The sequence below is a fragment of the Xyrauchen texanus genome, chromosome 38 (assembly GCF_025860055.1).
Source record: "Xyrauchen texanus isolate HMW12.3.18 chromosome 38, RBS_HiC_50CHRs, whole genome shotgun sequence".
Classification (NCBI taxonomy): domain Eukaryota; kingdom Metazoa; phylum Chordata; class Actinopteri; order Cypriniformes; family Catostomidae; genus Xyrauchen; species Xyrauchen texanus.
Window position 1 is genome coordinate 10,103,610 of NC_068313.1, and position 26,993 is coordinate 10,130,602.

Sequence of the window (26,993 nt, forward strand, 5' to 3'; positions counted from 1 at the left end):
AAACTACTTAAAAGTACAATTCTTGGGAAAAAGTAATTACAATAACGAGAGCATTTGTAATTCATTTCTTCACTCCCCTGCTTGTCAGCACATTAAATCTCATTAACATGCCATTTTCTCCAGACATTTTACCTCTCATGTAATCCAGGTCTGCATTAAACTCTGTGACAGCAATATAAGAGATCAGATCTTACAAGGGCTCAAATTATAGTACCTTATGGCTTGCTGTTTGCTGGGGGCCCTTTGAACCCTCAGACCTGCTTTCTGCTTCTTCTCTGCCAGCTTCTTCCTCATAGAGTTGGTCATCTGAGAGTCCAGCCGCCACACAAAAACACAGCTGCACACACACACACACACGCATTAGACTGTCATCTGTGAAAGTATAAATCTGTGAATATATTTTCCCCACACACATTGAATGTTCAAATTTGCTGAGAACATGCACAATATTTTAAGGACAGCATGTCAACATGTCAAATTTGTACCCTCTGCAATTCAATGTGAAATAAAATAATATAGAAACACAGACTCTTCTGTGACTGTGTTTTTTGCTCCGAGAAGCCAATGACACATCTCCACAGCATTAGACACTAAAGTATTGTCTTAATTTAGCACTATGCATGTATAACATATGTAACAAAAAGATGTACCTGTCACCAGATACAGTGATAAGATGCCTGCAGTCCTGACTGAACTTCATACCAGTAACTATTTCTGAAAGGGGGGGTAAAAGTTAGATAAACATTATGGATGTTTAAAAAGTGTATTCATGGGGAAAAAAAACACACTGGATAAAAAAAACAAAAACAAAAAACACTAATCTTACCTGAATGTCCAAATAAAGTGGCCACACATTCTCCTGACTCATAGTCAAAGATACAGATATTTTTGTCAGAACAACTGGTGGCAAGAAACATCCCAGAGGGATCCAACTGGACCTGAATGAAGACAGACAACACTCACGTGAGAACTGGAAAAATTTGACTGCATATGGGATTAGAGATAAGTGTGTGTACGATGTTTTGGACAAAGGACAATTTGACTAGCACTAGTCTTACACACCTTGAGCAGTGTACCGTCATCATTGAGGGAGCCCTTGAAACATTTCTTCATCTTGCCACTTCTCACATTGTACACTCTGAAAATGCAAAACAGCATTTAGAGTTCATTCATATAACACTATGACGAAATAATTCAAATTCCTGGTCATTTATGAAGTATGACAAGAGCGTTGAGTACAAAGTTTACCAAGGCAGTAAAAAATATTAAGATTTGTATGCATACTATAGTTTTCAAATGTTCATGTACATCTCTGAGATTTAACCATATAGGGCCTTAAAGAAATGTTTTAAAACCAGAATCAAAAAATATAGCTGCAAGCAGCAATTAAAGGGATTTACTAATTTACTCATGAGCTGCCCCCGCGACCCGACTTCGTATAAGCGGTTGAAGCTGGTGGTGCTGGGGCTTGAACCCTCAACCTTCTGGTCAGTAACCCTGAGCCTCAACCACTGAGCCAATAATATTATAGGTAAAGGGGAACAATATTATAGGTAAAGGGGAACAAAATCAGCAAGTATCATAAATACTTGCACAAAGGAAGCAAATCACAAAAAACAGAAGAATGTGAAAGTGAAGTGGAAATTGAGCAGGGAGGAGAATTTACAGTAATAAAAAATAAAATAATTTCTACAATATTGATCGGTTTCACAGCCACACCCATCATATCGCTTCAGAGGATATGGATTTAACCACCAGAGTCAACTGGAGTACATTTATGTTACTCTTTTGTGGATTTGGGAGCTTCAAAATGTTGGCACCCATTCACTTGCTTTGTATAGACATATAGAGCAGAGATATTTTTAAAAAAATCTTCATTTGAGTAAATGAGAACTTAATTTTTTGCGGGTTAACTATCCTTTTAAGGTCCTTTAAGAAACATCTGTGACAGATACAAAAGTATTAATTACACATTTTGTTAGAACCTAAAACAATGTGCTTTAATTTTCAGAGCCATCAGGTTAGGTAGCACAGATTAGGCATTTTTTTAACATTCCTGCCTAAAAGTGGTCGTGCCTACTTTGTACATTATATTTTTTTGCATATAATTGATATTGGGACTCAATCAGACTCAAACCTCTGTGAAGAGAACAGCCTAGGACTAGCTCGAAAGAGTATATTTATATATACACTTTTATTAGGGCTGCCGATTTAACACGTTAATACAGTTAGATTAATTTTATAAAAAATCTGTAAAAAAAAAAATACATTTATGCAATTAATCGCAATGCTCCCGGACCGTAATAAGGAAGATTCCAGAGAAATGCAAGCTTGTAGTACCACCTGTTTACTCCAGAGGGCAGTAAGTGAAACTTCAGCTGTATGGGCAACGCGCAGTTTATAAAGTGAACAAAACATCATTTCAGCAGGCATCACAACACAAACATGCGTTACGTTCTTGCATTCAAAACACTTGGAGCTAAGGGATCTCAAGATGTGTTCCAAGTATTAAACTATATTTAACTTGGCATGGTGACCTAAAAAAGCTATGCACCAGAGACGCTACACAAGCATCTGTCTGATGCAGGCGTACATTGACGGGTCCTTAAAAAAACAAGCCCTCATAATAAATCTCAAACTGATTGACAAATTCACTTGTGAAATGGCTTACTGTGAACTGTATGAACCAATGATTGACTTAGGTAGTAAACAATAAATTGTAAGGTCTTATCAAATATTAACTCTTCTGCCACAAGAATGAAATGCATTTTAATTACCTGAATATATATATATATATATATATTTATTTTCAACATACATACACACACCTACCTACCTACTTAGAGGGCACATTTGACAAAGACACTACATACAAAATTTCAAGTCAATAGGACCAACAGTTCCATAGTTAAGTTGTTTTTACGTTTGTTAATAGTACAGTGGCAGCAAGTGGAAGGTGTGCACAATGTGTCAAATTTCCTCAGATTGTCCTCCTACACAAGTGTCCCAAACTCATTCCATTTAAGAGTTATAACCATTTAAGTAAATGCGGCCACATCTACTTTGTACATTTAGGGGTACCGTTGTGATGACTAATAGAAGGTTCAAACTTTCTTTGATAATTATTGATATTGGGTCTTCAGATAATCTTTCTGCACTGGTTTTGTTCCGATCAAGCAAACGGCCTAAGACTAATTACAAAAAATATGTTGTGAAAAATCGAAGTTAGGCATTTTATTTGTCTTGAGCAAAGGACTCCAATGATATGAGCTATGGTCCAAATCGCTTTTGCTTTTATTACAACTTTGGAAAAGCAACACAAAAAAGCCTGTGCATCCAACACAAAGCCTTACCTAATGTTACGATCCTGGCATGCGATGGCAGTGTGTGTGCGTGTGGCATCCAGGTCCATATCATACAGAGTCGTCTTCTCCACTATATGATGGGATCGTGAGAAGTTCAATCCCTCCGAGGTCTTTTAGAAGAGAGACAGAACAATGAAGTGGTAAGCTGATATTGAAGGCTTATCAATGGAAAATAAAAACTAAGGTTGAAATAGGGCTGGGTGGCATAGTAGGCCAACCACAACACCATGAGAAAAATAGATGTTTAATGAATTGTTTTCTACTTGAAGGCACACTATTTACCCTAGTGCTACCTTTGTGCTTTTTGTTAGAGGGAAAGAAAAATAAAATAAAAACAAAAGATAAACATGATATCCTCACCTTCTCTGCAGATCGAAAGTAGATGCTCTTGTCGGCACCACAGCTGACCATACAAACCTCTGAACTCGTCCCTACAAAAATAAATATTATGCATGTGACATAGTATTCAGTACTCTTGCACACTTGATTTTGCCCCCCCGTTAACTCACCTGTGAACTTGATAGCGGTGATGGAGGCTGAATGGTCGTAAACTGTCTGTACCAAGTTGTAGTTCCTCTCCATGTCAAAGATATGAATGAGCCGATCACGACTCGCTGAGGCCAAGAGATGCAAGACTAACAAAAACAATTCATATACACTGTAAAATAGGGGTACTCGATAGGTGGAGTCTGGTCCGAACCGAAGGACAATTAAATCTGGATCGAGCTCTGAAGCATTGTGCTAGTTATCTGACACCTGGCTAATTTTATTATTATGCAAGCATATGTGTATGCGCCCACAGAGTGGGAATAAACAGCGTTCAGCTCTAGACAGATTTCTCTCTAAAATGGGAATAAAGCATGTTCAATGCTACAGCACTGTATTCCCAAACTGTTGATCGTAAAGCGGCATTCTTACCAGTCTCATTAGGGGAGAAGGCAAGACAAAAGACCTCCGAATCATGGGCCTCAATTTTCAGAAGCTCATCCAAGAACTGCAAACCAAAGATTCTGAAGAACAGACAGTTGATTTAGCACTTGCATGCATTTATGCTTCAATTCTATGCAGATCAAGCATTCATAAATGTTTTTCACCTCAGGTTTCCACTGCGGTCTCCAGCAGCCAGATGTTGCCCATCTGGACTGATGCCCAACACTCTGATCCCAGATTTCCCATCCTGGCTGCCACCCTCTGCTTTTTCAGCCTCAGCTTTGAGGAACTGTGTGTCTTCATCCACATACACAATCCTCACGAGGTCCTGCAACACATAATCAACAGACACCACTAGAATATGTATTGGCAAGCTATCTATGGGGAGTTTACATAAGCATGGACCCTAACCTTTTTCAACATCAAGATTTTAATGCTGCACTACGGAACGTTGTGCTCTGACATCTGTGGTTGAAACTTCACTGCAAGCAATTTGCAGGGGAACATTTTACACGACTTGCATTTCAGCACTGCTCTTCTGCGCGGATAAATTACTTTATTTGAGCTTACCTGGACGTCGCCTGTGTGTGATCATGACTGGGAGATACTCCGAGCCAGAGTCATAATCATAGTCCTTTTTTTTCATGTTATACAGAAAAATTCTATTTAACATTAAATTAAACATTTTAAATCAAATTTTCCTTGCTTTGATAAAGATAAACACTCGTATTTACATATTTTGAAAGAATTCATTTGACATTTATGATGCTACACTCAAAGCGCTCTTACATATAAAGCGCCACCAACTACCAGCATATTTCAATATGATCATTTCAGTGTTTTATCTACTATTAATATTTGTCTTGTATCAGCCATATGACAAATTTCACCTCTTAAATTGATGTGTATTACGAGTTCAATGGAAGACTTTTATATTGTACAGCCTCAGTTGATAATGCATGTCAAATTGTAATTGTGCATTCACATACAACACGAAACGAGCGATTACATACAAAGTAAATGCAAAGATGCGAATAGACGCAAATTCGTGCCGGGAGGCGCAAATGAAGCGAATGGCGCGACTCGAACACGAAAAAAATTTTCAACTTGCGAAAGCCTATCAGCATTGAGATTATCCGGATGTCACTGACGTAGTAGAAGAATTTTTTTGTAGCGGTGTGTGGGCACCCGTAATTCTATGACAACATCATACATGTACAGAGACCGGATGAAAAAAAGACATCACTTGGGAGGAAAGTGAGCGAGGAAGTTGGACTACCTGGTAAGTTCTGAAAATATGCGTGTTTACTTGATTCCAGCTCTTTGTTGTACTTTACCATGAACCAAGTCATAGAAGCCCCTCCTCCTGTCCTTTTTCTGAAGAGAAGGGGGAATACTCGTAGTTGCGTTACTCGCGCAAACACTAGTTTAAACACATTCATAGTACAGCGGACATACTCGCACGAGCAAAGCGAAAATTCTCTTCACGTTGTATGTGAACGCACCTTAATACTACAATAGTATGTCTATGCACTGCACACAATAACACTAAACTTACAACATAAAATGAAGATCCAATAATGATAGGGATGAAATGTACTTTATTAAACATGAAGATAATATGCATAAATATGCAATAATTAATTTCTTTAGCAGTTAAGTTATAACAGCTAGATGGTTACACACCAAACAAATATGTAGATTTCAGTTCTATAAAATCAGTACATTTTAAACAACCCTACCAGACAACATATCTAAGCAATATAATGAGCAACTAACTTTGCCAAACTGTTAACAGATAAACATCCAGCCAGACTTAAGTGATGCTGTCCTGAACTGAGCGACTGACTGAATTAAACAGAACAGCTTTGTAGTTTCACCAGCCAGACAGCACGCGACGGCCTGTAATTCTTTCCTGTCTTCATTGACATGCTATAATTCGGTAAGGATGAGCGCCATAAGCTTGTGATTTTGTGCCAAATCTGACCACAGAGCTCAAAGTTAAGGATGTCAATCAATTAAAATGTGTAATCAAATGAATTACACTGTGTCCCAATTAATTAATCTCATATACAAATATTTGCTGAGAAAGCCCCCTCATATAACAATAATTACACTTTAAATATATATAACACACAGATAATTAAAATGCATTACATTCTTGTGGCAGTCAATACAATTAAGACAATACAAAAAGCAGCTTTAGAATACAATGTATTGTTTACTATCATATTATTGATCATAAGTCAGTCATTGGCATACAGTTCACAGCAATCCATTACACAAGTGAATTTGTCAATCAGTTTGAGATTTATTATGAGGGCTTGTTTAAGGTCCCGTCAATGTACACCTGCATCAGACAAATGCTTGTGTAGCGACTCTGGTGCGTTGCATCATAAACATATAATGTTTTTAGGTCACTGTGTCAAGTTAAATTGTTTAATACTTAGAACAAATCCTGAGATCCCCTAGTTCGAATTTGTGCTCAAGTGTTTTGAACGCAAGAACGTAACGCATGTTTGTGTTGTGCTGCTGCTGGATGGTATACTGTATAAACATAGATATTATATAGAGACTAGATGCCCTATTGGCCGCTGCGCACTGAGAAATACGGCCGCCATCTTAAACCGGTCGTACTCCTAGTTTCGTTGCGCGGCAGCAGTTAAGATGCCAGAGCACTGTGGAGCATTTTCCTGTTCTAATCGGCGGACCATCGCAAATAGGGCCCGGGGGATTACTTTTCACAAGTAAGTTTTAACATTACCGTACAACTGGTTGTATTTTGTGAATAGAATATTACCAGATAATTGAGGAGCAAGGATCTTTGATATTACTGTACTGAAATCGTAGCCAGCTAACGTTAGCTAGGTGTGTGTGAGAGAGAGAGAGAGATTGTGTGAGAGAGTTTGTGACTGTTCGTGTTTGTTTGAGAGAGAAAGAGTGTCACAAATCATTATAAATAGTTTCTTCAACGTATTAAAATATCTTACTTTACTGCAACTATCTGTTTCTGATTCTTTATCATATTTATAGTGTGTGATTTATAAAATACATTATATCCTACATCACATATTTTGATTTTGGACGTCTGGTCACTTTATATCTTATATCAGAATATTATATTACTGTTAATCCTACTATGAATATTAAAATACTCCGAACCATATGTCCTGTATCATAGCAACATGAAAGACCTTTGCAGCAAAAAAACTCCGCGAGAAAATCAGTTCGGTATTCAGTGAGGTATGATTAATTAAATGCGCTGACAGTTCATTGCACCTGCCATACAGATTACACTGAGTGGAGCGGGTGACCGGTCTAAGATGGCGGCGCCGCGCCAGTAGGCAGAAGCGGTCGATAGGGCGTCTATCTATATGATGTCTATGGTATAAAATGTGAGTTGCCCATACAGCTGTAGTTTCACTTACTGCCCTCTGGAGTAAACCGGTGGTACTACAAGCATACATTTCTCTGGAATCTTGCTTATTACGGTCCGGGGGCACTGCGATTAATTTCGTAATTTTTTTTTTTTAACGCATTATATTTAATACAATTAAAAAAAAAACGCACTGAATTAATGCGTTAAATCGACTCAAAATACAAACCATTTTTGTAGTCTTACCGTAGTGAATTGGTGTAAAGGACGTTGTTTTAAACACTTTTTAATGTAATGGAATTATGTACATTTTTAAACCAAAAAATCTTCCGTAGTGCAGCTTTAAGTGAAAATATATACATATTTGTATAAAGGAAAGTATATTTTTACATGTAACTCAGCATGATATTTTTTTCACTATTTTTTTATAATTTTGCCTCCAGTTGTTCATTTCAAAGATGGTCCCAAACTAGCTAGACTATAATGTGTGATTACTTAAGGCTAAATCTCCAGAGTAGCAGTTAACAGTACCTGACTGTAAAGGTTGTGGCGAAGGCTGTGACTCTTCTGAGACTCACTATTCCACAGGCGAATGGTGTTATCTGAAGAACAGGTGAGGAAAGAACCAGGAGATAAACACGCCACTGACGAGTCCTCTGGCTCAGGGTAGGTCTGCAAAGAGCATTTATGCATCAATAAACTGATTTGAAGATGCCCACCATATTACTCTGCAGATAATCTCAAAGTGGCAGAATACAATCAGATAAAACCATCCATCATTAACATACCTCCACACTCCAGACACACCCACTGTGGTACAGAGCAGAGTAAACCTTTCCGATGTTTTGAACGTCCTGCACATCCCATACATACACACTGTGGTCATTATACACACACGTCAAGTACTTGGTCACAGGGTCAAATGCTAAAGCCAGGGTATCCGGATACTGAGCTTCTGGGTGTGCACCAAACAAATGCCTAAAAAAAAAACAAAACATAAATATTATATTACTGTTAAGCCTACTATGAATATTAAAATACGCCGAACCATGTGTCCTGTATCATAGCTACGTGAATGACCTTTGCAGCAAAAAAACTCTGCGTGAAAATCAGTTCGGTATTCAGTGAGGTATGATTAATTAAATGCGCTGACAGTTCATTGCACCTGCCATACAGATTACACTGAGTGGAGCGGGTGACCGGTCTAAGATGGCGGCGCCGCGGCACGTCCACGCCAGTAGGCAGAAGCGGTCGATAGGGCGTCTATCTATATGATGTCTATGGTATAAACTGTGCGTTGCCCATACAGCTGTAGTTTCACTTACTGCCCTCTGGAGTAAACCGGTGGTACTACAAGCTTGCATTTCTCTGGAATCTTGCTTATTACGGTCCGGGGGCACTGCGATTAATTTCGTAATTTTTTTTTTTAACGCATTATATTTAATACAATTAAATCGCACTGAATTAAATCACACAAAACAAAAAAATAGTAACCAGGTATGGTTAAAACAATTATATTCAATATCTACGATCAAAAGAATTAAGGCAATACATTTTTAAACAATGCAAGTTATGTGAACAAGCTTCTCTCATAGCGCTCATGAACATGCAACAGACTATTTACTGCCAAGCCTAGTGCTCCCAATTTGGAATACCCAATTCCCACTACTTAGTAGGTCCTCGTAGTGGCGCGGTTACTCACCTCAATCCGGGTGGAGGAGGACAAGTTGCCTCCACTTCTAAGATAGTCAATTTGCGCATCTTATACGTGGCTTGTTGTGCATTACACCGGAGACTCCCAGCATGCGGAGGCCACGATACACGCACAACTTGCCACGCGCCCCATTGAGAGCAAGCACCACTAACCGCGACCATGAGGAGTTTACTCCATGTGACTCTACCCTCCCTAACAACCGGGCCAATTTGGTTGCTTAGGAGACCTAGCTGGAATTACTAGAGCACACCCTGGATTTGAACTTGCGACTCCAGGGGTAGTCAGCATCAATACTCGCTGCGCTAACCAGGCCCTCCAAGCGCATCTCTTGATGTTAGGGACTGGTCTGCGACAAAAAAGCTCAGATTGCAAAACTGACGGTGCTGTAGTGTGCACAGTACTATGACTTGCCCAGACACTGATTACAAACTGTTTGAAATGTGGCTGACGAGTCGTCTGGAGAATGCACGGTCCAGACAAGCAAGAGACAGTAGAGGCCGAATGTTGAGTAGCTGATATACACAGCTACTGAAAATGTTTTCTTGCATTAAGAGTTCAATTATATACAGTTAAATTTCAACCTAAATTCAATAGCCTACGGCAAATATTTTATCAAAACTACATTCACACAGCAGCTTAATGTGCCCGAATCAGATTCTTTCACAAACACAGACCCGTTTATTGGATGACCATGTGAACAGCCACAAGCACACCGAATCTAACATTTTCAAAAACTTTAATAATCGCGTCACGCTGTCCGATGAAAAACACGCATCTCCACTTCTGACAATTTTTACTTTTACCATAGATGGAATGCGCCGAATTACCTCTTCCTACTCCTGAATTGTGCATTGAAATGACCAATGAAAAGATGTTGAATCAGGATATCTGTTTAACAAGTATCTCCATTGGCCTCGAGAAGTGTCCATCAATACCACGTATGTCCCACCCTTATATTTTGAAGTGTGTAAACAAATTTACCTCGTACAAAATCTTTAAGTGAAAGCTCAGATTATATTCAAAATGAAATTCTCTAGCAACTGATAATCCAGCAACAGAGATCTGGGAACACAAACCGTTAAGACTCAAGAAAATGTTTTTGTCTTGTTTTTGCATTTAAAATGGTCTAAAAATCCACAAGATATATGTAAGTGTATTTTGTATAAGTGTATTTTTTCATACTTCTGCGAGTGCAGTAAAGAAAAAAATACTTATATTCAAGAAATATTCACTAAAAGCAAGTCTAAATATCTTGAATGCAAATCTTTTTTTTTTTTTTTTAAGGATTTTGTTAATTTAAAATAACTATTTTTAATATTATATTAAACTTTCTCAGATAACAATTTTCTTCTGCAGTATAGAAGAAAATTGAAAATGCTAAAGAAAATGTACATTGTTTTAAAGTGTTTTAGATATTTATATTGGAAAGTAAAAAAATCAAACATTTGTTGCAGTGTATAATGGGACAAAGACTACCCTCTCTCATCTTTGTTCACTTCAATCCATCATTAACTAACAAAAAAAAATTCTTAATAAAAGCGGCATATTGGCAACATTCTTCATGATAAAAAAAAAATGCACAGTGACACATATTATGAATCAATAAGTCACGAAAAATCACGTTATAATCTAGCTGCAGCAAGCACGCGCACTCAAGGGACGAGCATCCCTGCAACAGTGCGTGCATCAGCCGGGTGCAGTTTCAATCTCTCCCCTAGATCAGGAAACTTTGTGCAACTCAGAAGAGGCACTGACCGCACAGAGAAATGCCAGTTTCGGAGTTTGTAGTTATTTACATGGCCTGCTTCCTTATGCGTTAAAGCTTTAATAGTTAAAATCATTAAATATAACTGCATTAAAAGATGTAACACAGGGGTATATCCGGTTAAAGATGCTCGTCACACAAGCTTTGCTTCAGTGGAGTGGCAGCTCCGGCTCAGCTTATTCCACAATGAGAGTGCTTCTGTATTAAAATTTTTTCTACTTTGCGATCTACAGCACCTGAAGCTGTGATAGTTTAGAGTGCATCTGGATGGAAAATGTCTTACCCCGGCTGAGTTCCCTGTGACACATCCACACCTAAACAGTGGGGCCGGTGTAGAGTGGTGATGTAACGCAGATCTTGTGGGCTGAACACACGAACCGTACCATCTGCACATCCACAAAAAATAAACGTCTCGCTCACCGACAAGCACTGAGCTGATGTCATCTAGAACAAAAGACACAATGTATTGACTACATGTTAGAATCTTATATGAACAGAATTGTGAAAGTTTTCTCTAAGACATGTCCTGTACTGCTTGAATACCAGTATCATGTAGGGCTACAGTTACATTCAAGTTAAGTGCAGGCTCAGAATTACTTGGCATCACTTCACAATTAGGTTGCATTTGTTAACATTAGATAAACTAACACCAACAAACACTTGTTTTTGGTTAATGTATTTGATTTCGATACACACACTCTCGATTCGACTCCGATTCAATATCGATTCATATCTATTCCAACTAATACTGTCAATTATACAGAGAACCTAGAAAATAGGTATTGTACATAACAAACATATTTGTATTTTTTTTTAATCTTTAGTTTTTCATCATGTCACATTTTGGCTTTTTAAAAATGAACAAATCCATGTATTAAATCAATAAATAACATTATGTATATTATTTTTGCTACATGTTTATAGTTTGATTGCACCATTTACAAGTATTTACATTGATTTGTTGAACACGTGCAAACACTGACATTTCTGTAAATAGGTGCATGCTAATGAAAGAGACTTCAACGGATCTGTGTGATGCATGAATAGAATTAAATATTTATTTTTTATTGTTTTTGATCAACTACTGACTGTAAAGAACAAAGGATATTAAGAGAGAAATTATTTAAATGTCAAATGGGTCATGTGGATCTCGTCTTTGGACACACACCACTTATACCCTCAACACGAAGTGAAAGGATCTTACCCAGGAACACTCCACCACTATCCTACACAATCACCGGTGAGTAAATTCAAAATTTTTACCAGCCAGTTGCCAAATATATACATTTGAGTCACATTGTAAATGGAGGATTTTGCAAAGAGTAAAAGATTGATCTTTGGATTTAAAGGGTCAGTTCAACCAAAAACGAAAAGTCTCATAATGTACTCACCCTCATGCCATCCTAGACGAGTATGACTTTCTTCAGCAGAACTAAAAGAATTTGACGAATATTTCAGCTGTACATACAATCCAAGTGAATGGGTGCCACATTTTTGAAACTCAAATTCTGAAGCGAAACACAAGGTGTGTGTAAGAACGACCAATATTTAAAACATGTTTTACTAATAATGTTTATTTCCGGCCAGCTTGTGGTTTGCACGTTGACAAGGGTAGAGTTCAAACTGCCCACCACATGACGTAAGTCTCCTCTGCATAGATATTCATACGTAGATGCCTTAATAGCAGCTGTTCCTATGGATAGCAATACTTTTTCAATACTAAAGCAGTTTTGCAGCTGTCTGAGAGAGGCATCTGTCCGAGGCATCTCCTCAATCATTCAATCAATCATTCAAACAGCTCTCCTAGTTGACAGTTTCAAGATGGCACTGCAGTTGAAGTATCCAAACCAGCCGAATGAGGAATCCATGTATGATTACACACAACTAGTGTTTCACTTCAGAAGACATTAATCCACTGGAGACATAAGGATTAATTTTATGATGAGTATGTTTATGGTCCAAAAAGCACAATTTGGCACCCATTCACTTGCATTTTACGAACCTACAGAGCTGAAGTATTCTTCTAAAAATCTTTGTGTTCTGCTGGAAAAAAAAAGTCACATCTGGGATGGCATGAGGGTGAGTATGTAAGAGAATTACATTTTTTGGGTGAACTATACCTTTAAGAAATTGTTCAAAAGTATTTAAAAAAAAATAAAAATCGCAATTCATCAGAAAATCTTTTTTTACCCACACCTACTTTTCAGAAGCGTGACACCGAATACGTTTCCATGGACACCAGAAAGAGGTTTATTGCAAGAAATGTTCCAAGAGATTTCCCCGTGACACTTGTGTAAATAACAAATATTGTATGAAGGAACACGTCGCTATTTTATTCTCAGTTGCTTCGCTTTATTTCCAGATAATCTAGAGTTGTTGCGGTGTTTGCTTCCTTAACTTTCTATCACGACCTGCAGCTGAGTTGTGCTGCAATACTGGGGTTTCCACAAAACTCCAGGATTCCCCCAATGTAAAAGCAACACCAAAAGTGAGGGACAGTCAATATTTTACATCGGTATTTAACATGTATAACTTACATCGGTAAATGGGTATAGTTTTAGGTGTATATTTAGTGTATGTGCTTTTCCCACTGTACACCCAGAAACATTGAATTCTTTCTGCTGTGTTGACTGGTTGTTGGGTTTCATTCTATGATGTTTGTTATTCGGTCCATTCATGCACATGTAGAGCCCGAAGCCATTTGTTTTGAGAATAATGGCTGGCTGATGAAGTTATTGGCTGGCTAGCCGGCTCAGCCAAAACCTAAATGGCTGCTGCAGCCGCCAAACTTTTCATAGCTGCAAATGGCTGAAGCTGCCACTTCATGTCTACAGATGTCTATGTTATACTGATTTACTAGATCTCAATATTTCCAAGCAATGCATGGCTTACACTATATTTCTACAAAATGCAATACTGTGATGAGAGGGTGACGGCAGAGATCGCGGAGATGTTGATTAAGAACGCAAACTTTTGTTGAATTTATGAGAAATCTACAGACGCAAACAGACGAAGTGTAGTAAAATAAAGACCTAAATGTGTATTTCGGACTTTTTTTCACCACAAGTCTGAAAGACGACATGTTATTGAAGACAAATATCCAAAAATCTCAAAATTGACCAGTAAAAAAAAAAAAAAAAGATGTTTTTGCCTGCCGTGTCTCGCCTTAATATAAACACACACTGTTATCAGTATTATTTTGGACAAAGTTTTGCACATTTCACTTCAATGTACACTGAAGAATGAGTCGTGAATTAGCAATGTGGAAACAGTGGTTTGTTACTGCAGTAATATCACGTTCAGTGCTATAAATCTCTCCGTTCCAGAATATTTGGTTCATAACATCAATCTTTGATTCAGGTGTTTGTGCAACCGTGCCCTGAAGATTTAACAAAAGTCTGGGTAGGCCTAAGTTAAAAAAAAAAAGTAGGAATTAGGAAAGTATGTGAGAAGTGAGATCAAAATTACCTTGCTTGCTTCTTTCCGCCATTTCACCTCAGTGCGAGAAAAAAATGCATCGCTTCTTCTGTACGGAAAACGAGCAATTTTAATTGGTCGTCAATTCACCGCGAGTCTGTGTATCGTAGCAACGAGCACAAGACTGTGCTGTTATGAATCCAGTGGGAAAATATATCTCGTGTATTGTTTATATATTTTGTGTGTGTATGTCTCTATGTGATAGAATTATTATTTGATGCAAATAATTCTAGCCGGCTCAGCCAAACTTTCAGATGGCGGCTCAATTTGGCTTACGAAATTATTGGCTGGCGGCGGCTGAAATTCTAAATGGCGCAAATGGTGGTGCCTGGAGGCGGCTTCGGGTCTATGCACATGCGCACTCAAAAACCTACAAGAGCGCCGATTATGCGTTTACATGACCACATAAGTTGTATTCTCAGGGAGAAACCTAGGTGTGTTACACTGATTTCTCTTAATCCCTTAAGCGGCACAAGATAAACGGCATTCCCATTTGATTGACCTTTCAGAACGCTGCTTTCTGCAAAAACCCTGGAATAAACCTTTTTCTTAAGTGCATTTAAAGTGTAACTCAGCTTTTTTCACAATAGTGTAGGTTTTCCAATAACAAGCTACACCGTCCATCAAGTAGCAGTGTATTGTCATAAAATGTTACATTCGCCACACTGCAAATGCAGCAATGGAGTCGAGGGATTATCAAACATGTTCAAGCTCTCATGTAATACTGGGTAAACCAAAGGTTGAAGTGACTTACATTGGCTTAGTGACACCTAGTGGCCTGAAAGCTGCATTAAAACAGTAGTTTTCAGTTACCAGTGCCATTGTAGAAATTCACTATGCACAGTAAACCAGGATTCATTTAATCCATGAATGCAAGTGTCCAATAAGAGGACAGTTAATTCTGACAGTAGAAATCAGCTGGTCATGTGATTCTAACATGGCTGCCCCCACGAGGAGACCCTGCCATATGTAGAATAAGAGCTTTTATAAGGTCACGGATATGACTGAACTCTTCATCTCACATGGGTGGTCTAGATTTGCCATGGCATCATAATTATCACACCGGTGCGGTGCTCAAGTTGACACTGACTAACATCAGTATTACAGCTGGTTGGACGCTAGGTGGTACTATGTGGTAATTTCCGTTAAGCAATAACCTACACAATAATGCAAGGCAGCTTGATTTCAAACTTTGAACTTAATTTATTGATTATAACTAAAAACTTCAATTAAACAAAAAAAAAATAAGTACAATTAAAATTGTGTTCAACTTTTAGAAATATGTTTTTTCAACAGTTTGGAAACTAGCCTACTTCATCCATGCATTCTCTACCAGTCACAATATTTTTATTAATTATTTTTTTTTTTTATATATAAATCAATATCCAATTACATCATCAACCCCCCAGCTGAGGGATCAGCTAATATTCTTGCTTTAGTGATTTTGCATAGAACATTTTATTAATTTATTTAAATGAAACTCAAACCAAAATCAGTTAGCACTTCAAACGAAACATAAAAGCATTTAAAATAATGGTGGTAAAAAAAAACATGTATAACCACCTTTTTTTACCATCACGCAAATATCAGTCTGTGACAAAGGCGGAAAATTACTAATACAATTTAAAATAAACTAAAACAATTCAAAATGTAAACAATCATTATAACGATGATAATCATTAAAATATAAATTATGGTTCGAGGTGAATGTGTTTGTTTTAATTTAGGATTTAAAATCACAGATATAGTCTATAAATCCCTGTAGAGTTGCGTTCACAACGAACTGCTCTGTGGAAATAAAGCAAACTGAACTCAGAGCACCTCCTGAGCAGAGATGTCTGAGATCATTTGCAGCACTCATAGATACAATTCTTGCTAAAAAAAATTAGACAAAGAAAGAGAACCCTTTACATGCGCGTGTTCTACAAGACTGCACGCCTCCAAACAAACAGCGTATCAGACATGCGTATAGATAGATTTTCTGTCGTATGTTCTTAAAAATATAATAAAGTGGGTTTCTTCAAGCGCATGTCTGTGTGTCGAACAGCATTTCTTGTGTCATTCCGAATCAGAGACATCTTGACCCACCATGCAAATTATATTCGCTACCTGCAATTAAACATCTTCTGTCAGTGCACTTTGCTGCCTGTGTAATTTGATATGTTGGTAAAGAAACTCTGGCTTTCAATGTGTTATTTAGGTTCATTAATCATGGGTCGCAAGGCAACTATTCTTTATTCAAAAGCTATTGTATTGATATTAGAAGATCCATTTATAATGATAATGTTTCCACCGGTAGAAAACTTCACACTGGTGTTGTCCCTTGTACAGAGTAAAACCGGTAACACCGTGGCAACACTAGAGTGGTCACTATTTTATACATACATTTAATCATAATATTTTTAGATATCCAATTTCTCCTTTAAATGCTTCAATGTCATTACCTACTTTTTGTTAGTAGCTTTTAGTATTGTCAACAACTTTAAGAGAGTAGCTTGACTGATTGTTACTCAAATCAGCTACTAAAAAAAAAAAAAGTATGAGCCCTTCAATACGTTTTGCCCTAACTTCCAGTATCATTAGAAAATAATTAAAAAGTATCAAAAGAAGCCAATTCACAAGGACTTCAAGTTGCATTTAATATGGCAGTGAAATGTCAAAGTGAAATGAGGCAGAGAATAATACTTGCCTTTAGATCAACCCAGGAATCTAGCTGTCTGTTGCTGTTGAACTGACACAGCAGACCGGTTTGTGTGATGCAGTATGTGCTGCTGGCCATTGAGCCACGGCCACAAGACAAACCGCAGAACTGACTGTTCTGATGTTCCCCTAGCAACCCCGAGCGACCAATCAAAGGTACTGTGCTGTTCACCTGTAAACCAGTACACCAATTAGACATTTAAACACCAAAAACACATTCAATACAGCAAACTAAAAGGTGGTGTCAAATTCTTTAATAGTATGGGAAAGTTTTGTTCATATTTAAAAAGAAAAACTTGGTTCAGTGCACCATGTGGTGAGAAAAAAAATCAACCCACAGATACAGAAGGATGACACAGGAAACTGCATTGAGTAATTGGATGTGGCTATATCAGTGCATAAAAATAAATTCTTACAGGGGTAGGTCACCTAACAATTACAATTCTGTCATCACTCACCCTCATGTTACTATAAACTGTGCAAACTTATTCTAATGAGGGAATGTCAAAAGTACCAGTATTTCAGTACAAAGTCGATACAAATAAATAAATCCCTTTATGCCGTGTACAAGGCTGAACCTGTGCTAAGTGTCTCACCCTTCTCTCCTTTGAGGCATCAAGGTACCAGAACCTGACATGTCTGCTCCCTGCAGTTACAAAGTAGCTATTGTCCTCAGAGAATGAGACTGCAACCACTCGACTGGACACCTTATTGGATGCAATAACAGTTCCTTTCTAAAAGTAAAAAAGAAAAACAGGTAAATGTATACGCATTTGTATAGTGGACTTATACCGTGTTGATAGGAGTAAACTATACTACCGTCAAATCACTAACCCCTAGTTTGATAGCAATAGTGATGCATGCCTTAGCAAACACACAGAGAACGGCTGCACAATTTCATAACTGTTATTTCCCTTAATATTGTAATTTATAAAAAATGTACATAAAAATAAATTGTTGATTTTTTTTCCTCCCATTTTCTCCCCAATTTGGAATGGCCAATTTCCAATGCGCTACAAGTCCTACTGGTGGTGTAGTGACTCGTCTCAATCCGGGTGGCGGAGGACGACTCTCAGTTGCCTCCGCTTCGGAGACAGTCAATCCATGCATTTTATCACGTGGCTTGAGCACGTTACTGCGGAGACATGGCGCGAGTGGAGGCTCACGCTATTCTCCGCGGTATCCATGCACAACTCACCACGCGCCCCTCAGAGAGAGAACTGCATTACAGCGACCAAGGAGGAGGTTACCCCATGTGACTCTACCCTCCCTAGCATCCAGGCCAATTTGGTTGCTTAGGAGACCTGGCTTGACTCCCCGGATTCAAACTTGCGTCTCCAGTGGTGATAGTCAGCATCTTTACTCACTGAGCTACCCAGGGCCCTCTTGAAATATACTTTTATGTGGGGCATCTGAATGCCATATTCTTTGCATAAGCTCAAATATATTCCCATAATATGTTTTTCAAAAATTATGGTTTTGGCATCTTTTCCACCACACCAAACAAATTTGCCCCTAATAAAGTTCACAGGTTAGTGTACTTGATATCCAAGACAACAAACGTGTTAATGGAGGGCATTTTTTTAGATTAAATGAGACAATTTATGTTTGAAGCAAAGACATATCTAAGTTAATCACTTATGAGCAAACTACTTAACTGGCCAACATTTCCAATAAAGCAAAAAGTAAATATAATGTAATGGTCTGTATTTAGAAATACATGAAGTCAGCCAGTTTAATCCCAAAATGTAAAAATGTCATTTCCACCACAGAATACTAGAAATGCTTTCACACTAGCACTTTTGGTGTGCACCCGGGTTGGAATGACGTCACCGTTTGCTTCGTCTGGATGATGAGAACGCGGTTTTCCGAACTTGGGTGTGCACCCAGGAACTGCACCAGAGACCCCTTGAAAAGGTGGTCTAGGATACGGTTCATGTGATCTCCAGTTCGGTTTGCTGCTGATGTGAACGCAATCTTACCAAATCGCTGAAGTGAACCGTTTGTGATGACTTTGCAGGCTTCCAATCGCAATTATTATGGCTGAATGAATTTCTCATACCTGCGTGTCCAAATAAATCCCCTTCAGAGCAGCTCACATCTTTTGCAATGCATCCGCGGGCTCGCGGCAAACAAATGCTAACATTAATCACATCATTGCACGTTCAATACATCCGTGGTTGATAAACACATGTGTCGTTTCATGCATGCAAATGGTGGTAAATCCAAAGAGGTTAATGCTTTAATAACACAGAGAAGCTGATGTCTTATTGAGTTGTTACCTAGTTACAGGGGTATACATCTGCCGCTTGTACTCACATTTAGAACGACATCGGACATTAGACCGCGGTTCGGACCCAAAAAGTACGATGTGAACAGAGACCAGTGGTGGCAGAGGAGAGGAGGAAACTAACTCCGGATCGGTCAAAGCAATTGAACAAAGTGTGAAAGCACCCTTAAGCACAATACAGAATTTCAGATGTAGTGGGAAAGGACAGTATGGTAGGAATTTGCATGACTTCACAAAGTACAGGGAGTGTAAAAGTGTGTTAAGAGTTTAGACACCCACAAGGCTAACAGTGAAGAAAAAATCATAAATCATAACACTTGGTTATTCTTGGACTAGAAACAGCTATCACTGGAAGCCAAACAGGTGGCTGTCATTCATTACCTACCTTCCACTCCCAGACGCTGACGGTCCTGTCATGTTGGTATCCCACAGACACAATATAGCTTCCGCTGGGGGAGAAAGATACACATGCCACACCATACTTATGGCACTGGACCTCTGCAACCTGTGTCCGCTCTGCCACGTCCCAAACCCGAACACAGGGCATGTGCCCGCTCTGCCAATCATCAGCGATAGAGAGTGAACAGATGAATAAAATAGGCAAGAAAAGAGACAGAATCGCTAACGTCATTATCGGAATGGAACTGCAATGTGTACTACATACTATTTTATTTAAAACAGGATGCAAAATAGTACTCACTACTAAAAAAATAAAGGTATCTAGCAGTAGTATGCTTCATTGTTGTGACATGACCTCACTACATTGCATGTTTAATTTAGCGAGTGATGTCCAGTTATGGCCTCAGAAATAAATATGGTATTTTGGCAAATATGCAAGTATGCAGTGCATACAATAATTCATGTTTACAAGATAAATACTGCAGATATAGTTCTTGTAGTATGGTATTCTGAACAGCAGCATGTTTTATTCTCCTTGTGTTGGGTCAGATGAGAAAAAGCATGAGTGGAAAGCAGAAGCCACCAATAAATAACGCTCCATGTCAGAATGTAGGACAACATGTGCTGTTCACAAGTTTAACTGCTGACTAACACTCAGCTAAATGCAGCTGCAGTAATATTAAAGGGATAGCAGACACGAAAATTCTCTCATCATTTACTCACCCTCATGCCATCCCAGATGTGTGACTTACCATCTTCTGCTGAACACAAAAGCAGAGGTATATCTCAGCTCTTTTGGTCCATACAATGCACACATAGTGAATGGGAACCAAAAATTAGGAGCTCCAAAATACACAAAAGCAGCATAAGTAATCCATAAGACTCCAGTGGTTAAATCCAGATCTTCAGAAGTGATACAATAGGTGTGTGTGAAAAACAGATCAATATTTAATTCCTTTTACTATAAATTCTCCTCCCTGCCCAGTAGGTGGCAATATGCATGAACAATGCAAACTGCCAAAAACTGAAGAAAGTTAAAGTGGAGATTAATAATAAAAGGACTTTAATATTGATCTGTTTCTCACCCATACTTACCGCATCGCTTATGAAGACATGGATTTGACCACTGAGTCAATTCCAGAATTACTTTAATGCTGCCTTTGTGTATTTTGGAGATTCAAAATTTGGTCCCGATCTCTCCCATTGTAAATAACAACAGAGCTGAACTATTCTTCTACAAATCTTTGTGTTCAGCAAAAGAAAGCAAGTCAAACCCATCTGGGATGGCATGAGGGTAAGAGAATTTAAATTTTGGGGTGAACTATTCCTTTAAATAACTTTTGCCAATCCCTCCTGCACAATTATTTGTCAACTGCCTAAAAAAAAAAAAAAGCTTGAGTATGTGTGATCTGTCATCACTATAACGATTCTCTGTTGATTTACCAAGTTGGGACACACTAGGCCTCACCATGGCAACCAGAGGAGCTGGAATGTGATGGAACACTCAGGACAGATGCATGAACAACTAAAAGAAATCCCTCCTCTACCACGTCAAATACACAATAAACTCACACTTTCACACACACTTCAACATATTAATCACTGATAGTTTGCCCCATACAAGCACCACAGAGAAGGTTTTTAACACTGGCTTCACCCTCAAACATCTTGGAGCACTTACCTCACCAGTGACCAAATATTTTCCATTCTGCGAGAAAGCCAATGCACTGAATGTTTTCCTGGGAAACAAACACATGATTTGGACTTTTAGTACAATGTATGACATGGAACTAAACATGACAATACCAGTGTCACTTACCTGGATGCATTGAATATGTGAGTCTGCTTGTTTTTCTTGGGGTTCAGGATAACAATGACACAACTGAAACAACACCACAGCATTAGTTTGCAGAGAATTAAGCCCATTACAATAGCCCCTAAAAGTATTTGGACACTTGGGTGAATCTCATGAAACTGGTCAAGGCGGGTCCTGGTCATATTTAACATTGAATCATTTAGGACCATTAAGATTTTTGCATTTAGACATTTAAAAGCACTTAAGCACATTTTACAACACAAATCTCATTACCGTTACCCTACCATGTCGTGACGTTTTACTTTACCATAGCAAATGTTTTCAAAGATGATTCTCTGTTGGTTCTTGAAAGGTTCTTTCCTGACCTTAATAGTTCTATTTAGAACCATATCTTCCTGAAGAAAGCTTTTGTGCTTAAATGTTTCTTTGCGCTGGGATTAGGGTTCTTTATTCCCACCCTTTGGTTTTGTAACATAATGGTCAAATTCTTTCAAAGCCACCATGGGATTGGTTGACTCGCAGCGCTAGAGTCCTGGCAGCTCGACCGACCATTTTCACAGACTGTCAACACACTCTTCACATGTAAACTTTAGATATTATTTCTATGTCACTAAAACGTTTGAGAAACTAGTCATTTTTAGTAGCAGGATAGTTATCAGGGACAACAATTTCCATCAGCTCAGTTACATGGTAGTCCGGGTTTGGTTATTTCGCTTCACTCGCTGTCTTTGAAATTGAAACCGTGGCGAATTTAAAGTTTACAGTTTATCGTAAATGTGCTGTTTGGGTGCAAACATTTAAGAGGTTGGACAAACGGGGGCCTGGGTAGCTCAGCGAGTACTGATGCTGACTACCACCCCTGAAGTCGCAAGTTTGAATCCAGGGTGTGCGGAGTGACTCCAGCCAGGTCTCCCAAGCAACCAAATTTCACAATGTTGCTAGGGAGGGTACAGTCACATGGAGTAACCTCCTAGTGGTCACGATTAGTGGTTCTCTCTCGCTCTCTCAATGGGGAGTGTGGGAAGATGTGCGTGGATCGCGGAGAGCAGCATGAGCCTCCACATGTGGAGTCTCTATGGTGTCATGCACTGTGAGCCACATGATAAGACTGGCTGTCTTAGAAGCGGAGACAATTGAGACTCGTCCTGCACGACACAGATTGAGGGGAGTAACCGCGCCACCACGAGGGCCAACTAAGTAGTAGGAACTGGGCATTCCAAACTGGGATAAAAGGGGATTAAAAATAATAACAAAAAAATGTTGGCCAACACTTTTGTTATGGCTGTAAATGTTTGTGTTGGGGAGATCACATTTTCATTCACGTCATCAAAATCCCCCCAAAAATACACAGTAAATTGTAAGAAGGTTCTTTCCACAAGCGGTTACTGTTTTAAGGAATTGTATGACTAATTGCGTAAAGTCCATTTTCTCATCCCAACATTGTCCTCTTATTCAATCATTATAAATTGTTACTTTGAGCTTCTTAACATTTAGACACAAATCAAACCTGAATCCATCTATGATTTGAAAATATATTTAATAATCTTAAAGGAAGTTCATGATCATCGACGCTGTTTTTCTCTGTGCAACTGATAATAGTAATCTAATAAGAGTAATCCATTAGACTCCATTGGTTAAATCCATATCTTCTGAGATGATATGATAGGTGTAGGTGAGAAATAGATCAATATTGGAGTCCTTTTTTAAAATCACCTTACACGGTCACTTCCACAATCTTTTGTTTTTTGGCGATTTGCATTCTTCATGCATGTCAACACATTTTGATAGAGGCTGATCAAAGGTAGAGATTTCTAGTGAAAAAGGACGTTGGTCCGTTTCTCACCCACACCTATGATATCGCTTCAGAAGACATTAATTTAACCACTTGAGCTTTATGGATTACTTTTATGCTGACTTTGTGGATTTTAAATTTGGATTTTTGTGAGTATCTTCAGAGCTGAAACATTCTTCTTAAAATCTTTATTTGTGTTTTACAGAAGAAAAGTCATGCACATATGGGATGGCATGAGGATAAGTAAATGATGAGAATTTTCATTTTTGGGTGCCCTATCCCTTTAAAGGATTTGTTGCCAGTATGGAGAAAATGTTTCTATTCCAATCTTCATGTGTGGAGCAATGTAGTGGGCTACCATTTCATTTGCATATGTATTTCTTTACTTTTCACATTATGTATTTATTAATGTGAGTGATTTAAGCATTTGGAATTAATCAGAATCATTCGTTAATGTATTCAACTGATTGCTGTATTTTTTCTTAATTTTAATAGAAAATAAAATACTTAATTGATACACATTCCTTGCTTTTAAATATTTGTTTACATTTCCAGAAAACCCATAATTAAGGCTCTAAATGTTTTATAGGAGCAGATATATAGAGGGAGGAAAAAAAGCAATGCATCAAAAGGTTCTATAAAGCATTTTCAAAGAATGGTTCATTATGAAACCTTTAAAAAACGGTTCCATTTAGTACCAGAACGGATTATGCTATTGTCACTAGGCAAATAACCCTTATTTGGTATTGAAAAATGGTTCTAAACAATACAAGTGTGTATATTGTGGTATAATAATGTCGCAATGTAAAAATCTAGATGGCCATAAAAATAGGCTTCATTTGCTATATACAAAATATAATTTATTTGGTTCTTTTGACTTAGGAGTCAAATAGCACCCACTTAAGCTGAAGTAAATGTATGATTGTCATTGTGTTATATAACAAAAACAAACCAAGTGGCACCTACACACACAAAGCAAAAAACTTCTGGCAATTTACCGCGGCTCCGGAATTATGGGAGCCACTACTAAAATTTCACATGATAGTTCTTTAGTATTCTGGACATAACGTAACGCTTGCAAATTGGGTCGCACAGCCATACATGTTGGGTCTCCATTTCTTGAAATTACACATTACGATACATTGAGTAAATGAAATTGCTTAGAGCAAATTTGCTCTCTTCAGTCCATAAAAAAAATTATACATTTTTGTATAGAATATTTGGCAGCTATTATAACAGCTGTCTGGGCATCCAGATCCATTCAAGTGTTAAAAGCTCCCTGTAAAAAGTAAACAAACAGCATGAGTTTGTGTTATTATTTTTGATTAAAATAAATGCCATTTCATTTGATGTTGTGTTATCTAATGTATTGAAATTCATACGCATTTTGGTGTGGCTGGCAAGAATAGCACACCCAAAAATAAAAACTACCATTGTTTACTCACACTCATGTTGTTCAAATAAAAAATGAAATGTAAGGCAGAATGCTTTTAGCATCAGTCTTCATTTACTGCTATTGGAAATTTTTCCCAAACAATGAAAAAAAAAAGACTTCTTAGCTTCATTTTTAAAGCTCCAAAAAGCACAAAATCAGCATAAACGGATTAAACTACTGGAGTCATATGGATTACATGTCTTCAGAACTGATATGATAGGTGTGGGTGAGAAATATGTTTGTCATTTTTTTTTATGCATTTCTTTTACTACTATAAATCTTGTCTGTCCCCTTTACGTTCTTCTTTTGTTTTTTGGCTATTATTTGGTGCACACTGCCACCTACTGGCCGGGGCTGGTCAAAGATTGAGATGTATAGTAAAAAAGGACAAATTTTGACCGGTTCCTCACACCAATCATTTTGTTTTTGAATACATGGATTTAACCACTGGAGTCTAATGGATTACTTTTATGCTGCTTTATGTATTTTTTGAGCGTCAAAGTTTTGGTCACCATTCACTTGCATTGTATGGATGTTCAAAGCGGAGATGTCCTTATTTGTGTTCTGCAGAAGAAAGTCATACATCTGGGATGACATGAGGGCGAGTAAATTACAGAATTTGTATTTTTGTCGTGACCCATCCCTTTAATGTCCAAATATAGCTAAACACAGTGTCCCACACAAGTGTATTTTTGCGTAAATCTTATTTGATGGGAATAAGAACACAGAAATAGTCCTACCCTGCAGGATATGCCACTAAACCAGAGTTGGGGTCACAGGTTAAAGCGCTACTGTTTGAAGCAGTGATTCCTAAAACTTTCTCCAAGACAACCTGCAATCAGAATGCAATAACATGACTTGTTTTATGGATGATGCAAACAAAACAATTAGATAATAGAGCTAAAGTAAATTATTCATACATATTTGTCAGGCGCGTTTATGCTGCATTGATCAGTATATGAAAATGAAAACAGGAAGACTAGTTTCTAAAACGATGCGTTTGTTTGGCCTGGTTTAAACTCCTGGACGTCAAATACAAACAGGATGAAGTGCCATGTCGATCATACCCGGTTATGAATGTCCCTCCTGTTACTCTGTCGAGTCTTTCTTCGCATGTTCGCTGGTATTGGCATACTATTGTTGTTGACTTTCTTTACTCGCGAGGTCAGACAACTTGAGTTTAGACCCGATCCAAAGACAGCTCCATCCGCCATTGTGTGAGCGAGCCTGTTTTTAAAAACTTAAAACAAATAAACAAAGACGTTCTCCAGTCTCCGGTTAAAACCACATGCACATTTTACCAACACGTTTCCGTTTGGATTTAAAAACAATTGTTAAATGTTGTCCATTGATCAGAAATACGAATATTCGACTGTAATATACTTCAACAGTCCTTATAATACTGATTAATTTTTAAAAAATACAAAAAAGTAATCCAAAAAGTAGGATGAAAATATTTCTGATTTTTTCGCCTGAAAACGAAACTTCGACCCTGTATACAGCTGTAAGCAATAAAGTCTGTAATTGTCTGACACTGGCAGTTTCAAACGTACACCGTCCTTTCTGATTGGATGAATCTCGTACGGGAGGCGGGATTAATAGCATATCATATATAGCCCCGCCCAGGAACCTTACCCTTGGCTTTATTTTAAAAGTTTTAAAAACATTTTAAACCCTTTATATTTATAGTCATTCGTCATATTTAAAGCAAGAATAATTTACAATACATAAACATTAAAACTGCATAATAAATGTTTATTAAAAAAAAATTACAATTCCAAATGGCATTTCAGAATTTGAGAACTTATTTACACAAACTATAAAAGCATGCTTTTTTAAAATGTAAACAGCACATAGAGATGTATAAAAGTTTCCATTTCACGCTTTTAAGAGCCATTCTGAAAATCAGGCACTAGTGAAATGTCTACTATAAT

At 37.9% G+C, this 26,993-nt stretch overlaps 1 protein-coding gene across 2 annotated transcripts in view; it reads right to left on the reverse strand.

Moving 5' to 3' along the window:
* wdr62 (WD repeat domain 62) overlaps positions 1-26,590 on the reverse strand; it is a 51,142-nt gene extending 24,552 nt beyond the window's left edge. For both annotated transcript variants that reach the window (XM_052109600.1, XM_052109599.1), the window contains exons 1-19: positions 26,127-26,590; positions 25,800-25,891; positions 21,836-21,898; positions 21,698-21,755; positions 20,003-20,173; positions 17,924-18,061; positions 17,317-17,499; positions 11,434-11,594; positions 8,460-8,649; positions 8,203-8,343; positions 4,460-4,623; positions 4,284-4,375; positions 3,875-4,000; positions 3,726-3,796; positions 3,354-3,475; positions 1,063-1,138; positions 827-938; positions 651-714; positions 215-337 (exon numbers count right to left, since the gene is read on the reverse strand). In XM_052109600.1, coding sequence (XP_051965560.1) covers positions 215-337; positions 651-714; positions 827-938; positions 1,063-1,138; positions 3,354-3,475; positions 3,726-3,796; positions 3,875-4,000; positions 4,284-4,375; positions 4,460-4,623; positions 8,203-8,343; positions 8,460-8,649; positions 11,434-11,594; positions 17,317-17,499; positions 17,924-18,061; positions 20,003-20,173; positions 21,698-21,755; positions 21,836-21,898; positions 25,800-25,891; positions 26,127-26,273 — 2,294 coding nt within the window. In that variant the 5' untranslated portion in view covers positions 26,274-26,590. The remainder of the gene's footprint in view (positions 1-214; positions 338-650; positions 715-826; positions 939-1,062; positions 1,139-3,353; positions 3,476-3,725; positions 3,797-3,874; positions 4,001-4,283; positions 4,376-4,459; positions 4,624-8,202; positions 8,344-8,459; positions 8,650-11,433; positions 11,595-17,316; positions 17,500-17,923; positions 18,062-20,002; positions 20,174-21,697; positions 21,756-21,835; positions 21,899-25,799; positions 25,892-26,126) is intronic.
* Between the last annotated feature and the right edge of the window lie 403 nt (positions 26,591-26,993).